This window comes from Lolium rigidum, chromosome 2 (genome assembly GCF_022539505.1).
Source record: "Lolium rigidum isolate FL_2022 chromosome 2, APGP_CSIRO_Lrig_0.1, whole genome shotgun sequence".
In the NCBI taxonomy this organism is placed as follows: domain Eukaryota; kingdom Viridiplantae; phylum Streptophyta; class Magnoliopsida; order Poales; family Poaceae; genus Lolium; species Lolium rigidum.
Window position 1 is genome coordinate 154,511,811 of NC_061509.1, and position 10,181 is coordinate 154,521,991.

The 10,181-nt window shown below is 44.3% G+C and overlaps 1 protein-coding gene across 1 annotated transcript; it reads left to right on the plus strand.

Moving 5' to 3' along the window:
• The first annotated feature begins 247 nt into the window (after nt 1-247).
• Nucleotides 248-2,559, plus strand: LOC124687508 (cyclin-P4-1-like). Its single transcript, XM_047221282.1, has 2 exons — nt 248-731; nt 1,936-2,559. The coding sequence occupies exons 1-2, from the start codon at nt 355-357 to the stop codon at nt 2,195-2,197; spliced, it is 639 nt and encodes a 212-aa protein (XP_047077238.1). The 5' UTR covers nt 248-354; the 3' UTR covers nt 2,198-2,559.
• The last annotated feature ends 7,622 nt before the right edge of the window (nt 2,560-10,181 follow it).

Consider the following 10,181-nt stretch of genomic DNA (forward strand, 5'->3'; position numbering starts at 1 on the left):
AACTTTACTTAGTTTAATTTATAAAAAAAATATAAGTTTAAGCTTTGGGATGGAGATAGTATCCATTACTAGCCAGACAAACCAGGTAACTAAATACTATACCTAAGTCCCTAACGATTTTCCAAACCCATACAGTATCTCCAAAAATAAAGGTCCTCCCTTTCTTCACTGTGCCTACATGAGCATATTGTCTGTTTTCTCCCAAAACGGAGTAGCTGACAAAAAATAATTTAAACCTCCTTCCTTCTCCATAAGCTACCCGTTGTACATAACGGACTCCTTGCATATCTCCCCACCTGCTCTCCAGCAGCGCAAGAAGGTCGACACGTGCACCAGAGTCCAGAGGACGAAGCCATGGCCGACCCCGAGGCGCTGGTGGGGAGCGGCGCCCAGCAGGACGACATGCTGCGGGTGGTCGCCGCCCTGGCCGGCATCCTGGAGCGCGTGGCGGAGCGCAACGACGTGGCGGCGGCGGCGGCCGGCACCGCGGAGGTGGCGGCGCCGGCGTCGGCGTTCCGGTCGACGAGCAAGCCCGGCATCTCGGTGCGCGCGTACGTGTCGCGCGTTGCGCGGTTCGCCGGGTGCAGCCCGGCGTGCTACGTCGTGGCCTACATCTACCTCGACCGGCTGCTGCACCGCGGCCGCCGCTTCGCCCTGGCCGTGGACTCGTACAGCGTGCACCGTCTCCTCATCACGACCGTGCTCGCGGCCGTCAAGTTCATGGATGACATGTGAGTTTCTCTGTGCGATCAAGTAATTCCAACAGCTCAGCTAAGCTAATTTCTTATGCACGTATGTGCACGATCATGTTGGTGATTAATTCTTGGTCGGAGGGGAATTCTGCTAATTATAAGTCGCTCTGCACTTGATAGTCACTGAGTTGTTTGTTGTCGCCATGTTCAGCTTGGTTAAGAATCTGAATTTTGGCAAGTATTGGTTAGAACACCAAAAGCATTACTTGGAGCACCTGAAGTTTGGTTCCCTGTTCTTTTGGATTTAGCTTGCAGGTTCAAACTCTGAAGATTCTTGTGCGAAGAGCAGCGAGAGCTGTGACAAAGCGCTCTGCTCCTACTTGACATAGGCTTAGGATTCTCTGCCTGCTACTAAGAATAGTTTGGGACTTGCCTTGGAAGTAACTCGAGAATCATTCTACTCCCATTACCAGAATTATGCTACCATCATCAGGTCTAGTAACTGTCGGCGCATACATAGTCCAACCATGAGTTTTCTTCAGGTCAGTCATACAGTATAGAAGCACACGTTGAGCTCGGAAAGAAATATCAGTGGAAATCATTGGAGCACATGTACTACTGTGCTAATAATGCACAAAAGAAGGCAATCAGTGAGCAGGCCTCTACTTTTAACTACGCTTTCAAGCTTGGATTTGCACTAGGTACACAGAGTGATTGTCCTTGCAAATTAAAACAGGCAGTACAAAGGCAAAGTTATGCTTGTCGAGGAGAGGAGAGCAGAAACAGCGTATGTGGTGGCTGCTTCTTCCACCCAGCCACACGCATCCAGCGTGGACCCGAGGACATAGACTAGAATCCCACCCTGCCCACTCGCCTTTTTGTTAACAACTTAATCCAGTCGCCAGTTGTGGGGGGATTGTGACCGGTAACTTGCCATCTCTGCTGATGTTTGCTGCTCACTTCTCCCCCATTGTCATGGCCCAGGCGTATCTCTTTCAAGGTTTAGTCTTTGGGAAAAAGCGATATAATTAACTGACCCAACTTGGCATCCTTAAAGAATTGGTTTGGACTTTGGTGCCCAGTTGGTAATTCTGGTTGTGTTTTGTTGGGTTGCTTAACTGATCCTCTGACAGCAAACTCAATCATAAGCCTGATGAAAGAGCTGGAGAAATATACAGTAAAATGCAAAAAAAGGTTAAGCTGAAAAAAGAGTGAATCAACAGTTGATTTTGTCTCTGTGCAGATGCTACAACAACGCATACTTCGCCAAGGTCGGCGGCATCAGCCTGGCGGAGATGAACTACCTGGAGGTGGACTTCCTGTTCGGCATCGGGTTCGACCTGAACGTGACGCCCAAGACCTTCGGTGACTACTGCGCTGTGCTCCAGTCCGAGATGATGTGCGCCGAGGCTCCCCCCGCGCCGCTGAGGCTGCAGCACTGCTGCCTCTCCGAGTCCGAGGACGACGCGGGCAGCTGCGGCTCTCAGCAACAGCTCGCAGCATGAAGCCACCGTTGGGTCAGCCGGGCGCGTGTGGAAGAAAAAGCTCACATTGTATGGTTGATTGCATGATGTGTACAATTCTGTTACTTCATGTGTTTAATTAGATTTAGTGTGCTAGATAGCTAGGGTCGTCGTCCTCCTGCCGTGCTGCATGATGCTTGAAAGTTACAACAAAATGTACTCTAGTGTGCACTCTTCCTTAGTTTTCGTTGGGTGTGGTGGTGTAGGTCGGAGAAACACTAGCGTGTTAGGTTAATTATATGCCATATTTCTTCTCCTGTGAAACAGAATGTACAGTTTTGAACCTGTTTGGTCACTTCAGCATTCCCTGTATATATATATGGTGGCATTGTGCTGTTGTTAAACTGTGATGGCAAACCTAGTTTTCAAAAACCAGTGATGGCAAAAGTAATAGCAGCAGTAAGGTTGACATATAAGCATACTAAGAAGCCGACACGCCCTTGGCTATTAGATTGCTGGATAAATTATTGTAGAAGTACTATAATATCTGGGTTACTGAAGTACTCTACAAGTGTTGTTGTGGAAGCACGGTTGAAATGATGTAAAAGTGCTACTGTAGTGTTAAGGTTTGGAATTATCTTTTCCCGTGCCCGTATAGGGTGATTGTGATGCAGTGAAAAACGAGAGTAACATGGACAAAAATCACTAGGTGATCATGAGACGAAAGGATAAAAGAAAGAGTACTATGGCAGTAGCACTACATTGTGGTTGTGGTGCCCGGAGAAAGAAACAAAGAGCGTCGGGTAAAAGAGGCAATGAATGGCGAATCAAGTTTTTTCGTGGACAACATAGAGAAGGTAGTAGCATTTTCCACGCCTAAAAGAAAGCATTAGTATAAGCGAGCGATGGATGGTGGGTAACTGTATTTTTTCCGAATATGCCGTAGAAGAAGGAAATAGTAGTAATATTACCCCTGCTGTAATAGGTGGTGAATCATGGAGTAAGTATATTTTTCTGAAGAAGTCATAGAAGAATGCAGTAGCATAAGCGGTGGACGGTGGAGTAACTATATTTTTCCCAAGATATCATAGAAAAAGACAGTAGTATTTCCCAGGGTAAATGATGGCATCAGCATAGGCTACAGACGGTGAAGTAACTATAGTTTTCTAAAGATACTATAGAAGGAAGCCAATAGTATTTTCCCTGGGTGAAAGAAGCAACGAAAGGTGTAGTAACTATATTTTTCGACGGTCCTGTAAAAAAAAGTAGTGATGTTTCTCCAGATAAAAGAGGCGACAAATGGTCGCAGTAGTATAAGACGGTGAAGAAACATATTTTTCTTAGGAGATACCGTACAAAGATGCAGTAGTATTTTCCAGATAAAAGAGGCGGTAGAAGGTAACATATTTTATTTGCAGAGTTGCTACAGATAAAGACATTATTATTTCCCCTGGATAAAAGAGGTGACTAATTGTCGCGAGGCGACGGACGGTGGAGCAACTATATTTTTCTAAAGATATTGTAGAGAATGCAGTATTATTTTTTCGGGATAAAAGAGCCGATATACCGGTGTATTCATATAGATGGGTACGTTCATGTGCATTGCGACATGAAGAGTAACCAAATTTATGAGTTGTCTCCATTTCGTGACAAAGTGTTGCGGTCAAGTTTATGAAGGTGGAGGAATCAAATATAGTGAAGTGTATGAAGTGCAGTAGGGTTACTAAAGTACTCTAGAAGTGGTTTTGTGGAAGCACTGCTGAAATGATGTAGATGTGCTGCTGTAGTGTTAAGGTTTGGAGGAATTATTTTATCCCGTGCCCGTAGTAGAAGTGCTACTGTAGTGTTGAGGTTCGAAAAAAAAATTCCCGTACCTGTAGGGTGATCGTGATGCAGTTAAAAACAACAGTAGTATGGAAAAAAAATCACTACGTGATAAAGATGCGAAGGGAAAAAAAGAGTACGATGGTAGTAACACTACATTGTGGTTGTGGTAGCAGGAAAGAGAGACATCGCTCGTCGGCTAAAAGAGACAATGGATGGTGAATCAAGTTAATTTTGTGGATAACATAGAGAAGGTAGTAGTATTTTCCACGCGTAAAAGAGGGCATTAGTATAAACGACGGACGGTGGAGTAACTATATTTTTCTGAAGGTGCCGTAGAAGAAGGCAATAGTAGTAATATTACCATGTTGTAGTAGATGGTGAACAGTGGAGTAAGTATATTTTTCTGAAGAAGTCGTAGAAGAATGCAGTGGCATAAATGGTGGAGCTAGGGTGGAATAATTATATTTATCCCAAGACAATGTAGAAGAAGGCGATAGAATTTTCCCACCGTAAAAGATGGCAGTAGTATAGGCGACGGGGGGTGAACTAACTATACTTTTCTAAGGGCCTGATTGGTTGCTCGTAGGGTTTGCTCGCATCTATAGAACATGGCTTTGTGGATGTTATCCGGGGAAATGCAACCTCTAATCCATGTTGTGCAAGTTGTTTGGTTGCAAATAATTCCTATTCTGCAGTAGTTGTGAAGCAAAGTCCCTGGCGTCTAATTGCCCACAAATCACGTTTCAGCAAATGCAAATGCTGTTTGGTTACAACCTGCTTGGTGAATACGATCACCTCCTACAATTCTTGGTGAGCTTACCCAGTTCACTGTATATGCCCACAATGTGTTTGACGAAATAGAAAATAACAGGACAACAACCATAGATCACATAGATCACATAATCAGCAAGACTTGCATATGGATAATAGTTCTAGCACTAGAGTTGCACCACGGTGTCACGAGCAGTAGCTCATAATGCAACATAAGTTAATCAACTGAGGGGTTACGTAAATCCCACCTCGCAAAATATACAGACGTGCCATCAAGCTAGATCAACCCTAGCTACACCCAAAATATACATCATGGATACGGTGTTCATCATCAGCTGCAGAAGAAGCAAGTCAGCAATCATCCAATGCTCTAGATCCTCATAGATAATACTTCGTCAGGAAGGCGTTTGAGAGATCGAGATAGGCAATCAGAGGGGGGTGAATGATTGCGCGGAAGCAAATTAAAACTTTTCCCTAAAGTTAAAACCCTGAAATCCTATTATGTTCGTGATACTAAAACAGATGTATCTTTAGATCGGCTGAACCAAAATTTATGAATAAGTACTCCAATTAAACCTATGGAAATTATCTAATCAAGGCAACAAGAATCAGCCCAATCGGAGTTACGAAACTAAAGATACGATAAAAACAGTAACCGCTGACAGAAAAACTGCGAAAATCAATCTAGATCTGATTTCGAGAATTAACAAGAAAGATAGATTAATCGCATCACAAACTTTCCTTGATCTCGTCAAAAACTTGCAGCAAAGTATTAGATAGATCTAACACAACGAATTTTCGAAGATCAGAGAAGCCTCGAGATGACACCGCCAAAGATCACTTTATTGCAACGATGTCGATCGATTTACAGAAGATGCATGCCGCATCCAAGAACTCTCCAAATTAATCTAGGCTAGACCTAATCTGAGTTCTCTGAGACGTACACAAAAAAACAGGCTATACCCCTCTATTTAAAGAGCTAAGCAAACCCTAAACGGAGTCCTGATCAAAACAAAAACGAACTTTGTCTCGCCCGTTCGCCAAACAACAGACAATGTCTGTGCCCAAACGACATGCACCTGGTGCCTGTCGCACACTACTGCACCATAGAAACCAAAAACATCTGCTCCTTCTCTTCCCTCACGTTGACAGTACATACGTACACACTTTGCATGCACACATTAGCTGCTCCATGCGTGAGACAAAATGCAGTCACTAATAAAATGCTCATCTTAGCATTAGCACCATGACAGCCGGCCACTGAATTTCATCTGCATATTTTTCCTCATGATGCCTCACTCCTCGTGACGTCTTTGGAACCTCGATCAACAATACCGTACATCTCCGGTATAAACCATACGATAAAAACGGTGCCCTCCCGGATCATCGTAGCCTCCACTTCCATTGTTCCTTCGCACGAACATTCCGCATGACCTTGATCCCTCGACCTCAGCTTCGGGAACACCTGAAAGTGATTATAACAAATAACCGGTTCGAGCACAAGTCCACGACTTGACTCAGGGTAAGTTCCACACAACTCACGCCATATTTTCAGTATCCATATTATCCAAAGTATCCATATCAATGTCTAACTTAGCACTTGCCAATGTTGCACATCACACATGATTTCACAATCTCCCCCTTGATGAAAACATTGGCAACATCACATAAACACAAAACATTGATTGGCATACACATTCACTTAACTTTCGGATTTTCAAGATTTTGAAAAGAAAAAATGAAAAATTGAAGATCAACAAAAGATCCAAAAATACGTGTAAGTGTAAAATGTGGTGTGTATATGTGTTGGAAATCTCTCCCCCTTTGACAATGAGATTCATCAAAACCACAAAACAAACTCTTCCCCAAAAAAAAAATTCTATAAGCTAGAAAGGGAAAATATTTTTGTATTTTGTTGTAATGAGCATTATAAGACATCATGAAAATGACAATTTTACGCCCAAGTCATGCAAAGAATAGTTATACTTGACATGTATACAAGTATAATGTAATCCACACATGACCAAGAATCAAGTATTGTTACGATTTATTATAAGGCATGGTCTCCCTTTATCAACTATGTCAATACTTGAAAACACAATCACTTTGAGAAAATTGTATTTAACAAATCACTTTATAAAAAGCATAACATTTATATTCAAGAAATTTATATGCCAAGTCAGTTCAACCTTGTCAAGCCTATGTTCATAGTACACTGATTAACAATCAGAAGCTTAAGACAAATGTTTTCATAATAACAACAACTTTCAAGTTCATACCAAAGTTCAATGGTAAGCAGTCTCGTGAAGTTGCAGTGCGGTATTGGCATATTTATTTGTAAACTTTGCTTGACACCACGTGTCATTTGCACATTTTGGAACTTGATACCATTATAGACTTAACATTGATAGTAATTGAGTAACCAAGACCAACACAACTAACAAAGTTTAACCATGACAAGATTTAGTTCAAGTTATCATTCGTATTAGAAAGTCATGTGATAAACTACCTTATGCGAGCATACATATAAAATGACAATTTCCTCAAAGCATAAGCATGATTGCAAAATGTCATTCCAGGATAAACTACAATGCTCATTACTTTTTCAGATTTTGTTTGTGTTTTTCATTTATCAAAGATAATAAAAAACTAAAAAGAAGCAACATGAAAATACCTAGAAACGCACAAGTGAAAAAGTGTTTTACATATGTGTTATCACCTGAATTTAGCCAGAGCAGGAGATGGACCGTGATCGAAGATGGGCTTAGAGGACATGCATATAAAGTGTCTCTGAATCGGCCTTGTGCGAGAGTTTGGGCTAGATTGCCCGTGTATCTGTATATTATGGTAGATTACGTTTTATGTTTAGAATTAAGAGATAGAGTTTAGTCGTACACAGCTAGGTTTATTCCCAAGATAGAAAGTCTACGGACTATAAATATGTACCTAGGGTTATTGAGAAAGGAGGACGATCACGTTCACAACAAACCAATCTAGGCGCATCGCCACCCCTTGTTTCGAGGGTTTCTTCCGGGTAAGCGTCATGCTGCCTAGATCGCATCTTGCGATCTAGGCAGTATCTGTTTATTCGTTGTTTGGTGTCGCTCGTGCTGAAGCCTTGTTGATGGCGAGCAACACCGTTATCGTAGATGTTTTGGGGCTGACGTGGATATTTTCTAATATACTTGCTTAGCTATGCTGCCCCTCAACATCTAGCTGCCTTTGCACCTATCTTGGGTGTAAGGGCAGCATCTTGCTTAGTCTTTATTTAGTAGATCTGATCTGTTATAGTTGTTCCTTGTTCTTCAAGGATTAGTTTGATATCCGCATGATTAGGCCTTGCAAACGGGTTGAACGATCCAGTAGTGCGTAAGGTATAGTTTGCTGATCCTAGAGGGATTGTTCCGGGAATCGACTTTATGTTGGTTTTTAGGCCTCTTTAGGACTAGTTTTCCATTATCTTACGTATCTGCCAGGCTCAACTACGTGTAGGATGTTCCGGTTATGCGGTGAAAACCCTAGACTGTCGTAGATTGATTTATCTTGGTTTTGATTAAGCAGGATCCCCATGTTATCGTAAATCCAACGTGAACCATGGGTCAATCGGCTCTTTTAGCCGATTCACAGGGTAACCTAAGAGCCGATCGGGGCTTGTATTTAATGTTTACGTGTTTGCCATGCATGAAACTAATTGAAGCAATCCATCACCTTCCTGACCAGGTATAGGTCAGGTGGCACGCCCTCGCATCAGCCAGGACGTGTGTCGGAGCATTGCGGGCCGTTGCCCGAGGGACCAGGGCCCACCAGCAGTCCTGGGAGCCTCCCGGCTATCCGTGTTGCCCGTCGCTGCTCGCCGGTGGGTTTTGGTAGGCAACACATTCTGGCACGCCCGGTGGGACCTTCTACAGCAACTATGTCAAAATCTACAGCTGAGATGGCGGACGAACCAGTCACGTACGCAGATCTGCCTGAGGAGCACAAGAAGAAGTATGATGAGATAAAAGATGTCTTCGAATCCGATCTCATCGGCTCTTTCACGAACACCCGTTCCCATGGCATTAGGTGGAAAGGGTTCTCACCCGAAGGTGCTCTCGATGAAGTAGATCTGTCTACCCCTTCGGAGGAACGCACCGCAGCTCGCGCCGGGAGTTAATTACATGGTGGCTCATTCTCTACACCGTCATTCTGAGAGCCTGGTGAACGCTTTCGAGCGCATTGAGGTCCGCGTGGTTCAGGAAATCATGAAGCATCAGTACTCTCCGTCAGGGCCTGCCCTAGGGACTCACCAGGGAGAAATACCGTTCCAGACCAGACTGCCGCTGCCATTCGCGCTTACAGCTCCAGAGCCACAGGCTTCACCGGCGTACGTCGTCTACAAGGTTGGAGGCGATCCTGGTGATTGCCAATTCCTGTATGAGCCACCCAAAGAAATCCCGCATGGATACGTGTGCACATACGTGTCGGACTGCAATAACTTGGCGCGCACGAACCAGATTGCAGCATGAGGGATTTCTGGAGCGGATGCCGATAAACAGGCGTGGCTAGCTAAATATGCCACCGGAACTAGTCATGAAAGCTCAGCCCCTGCAGCTCATACCATGGAACAAATCAGTACACTCTTGAGAGACCAGTTCGGCATCCTGCCAAAGAGGAAAACAATCGGCTATTCCAAGCCGTACCCCGACGAGTATGATTTGATCCCGCTGCCACCCAAGTATCGGCTCCCTGAATTCTCAAAATTCAATGGATCAGAAGGATCTAGCACAATTGAGCACGTGAGCCGATATTTGGCACAGTTGGGCATGATTTCAGCATCAGACCCGTTACGTGTAAGGTTTTTTGCACAATCTCTCACGGGATCATCCTTTGGGTGGTACACCTCGTTGCCACCAAACTCAGTCCGGACGTGGAAGCAAGCTGGAAGAGCGGTTTCATGTTCAATATCACTCGAAGCTACCGAGGCTGGCATTGCCGATCTAACGCAGGTGCGGCAGAAGCGGGGAGAAACGGTGTCGGAATACATTCAACGTTTCCGGACTGTCAGGAACCGATGTTATTCGGTTCGTTTAACTGAGAAAGAAGCAGTCGATCTGGCCGCATTGGGCCTCGCAACGCCGATCAAGGATCTGGCTTTCCAAGTAGAGTACAGTTCACTGGCGCACATGGTCCAGAAATTAACATTGTATGAGCAGCGCCACCCAGAATTGTACCAAGACAAGTTCAAGCGTCCGGTAGGCCTGGTCGAGGCAGAAGAAGTTGAGGATTCTCCAGAAGACCAGGAAGTATGTCGAGGGCCTCGTCAATGCCCTCCGATATGGGCTTAGGGTTGACAGAATCCTGTAAGATGACACGAGACATCGGTTCACAGACAAGCGGGGAGAGCGATTTACCCAGGTTCGGGGCCCTCGATGAGGTAAAACCCCTTACG

Bases quoted from the DNA above. Each gene is read 5' to 3' on its own strand.
- LOC124687508 (XM_047221282.1), top strand. From the start codon at position 355: ATGGCCGACCCCGAGGCGCTGGTGGGGAGCGGCGCCCAGCAGGACGAC. The intron at 732-1,935 runs GTGAGTTTCTCT...GTCTCTGTGCAG, and splicing joins GTCAAGTTCATGGATGACAT to ATGCTACAACAACGCATACT.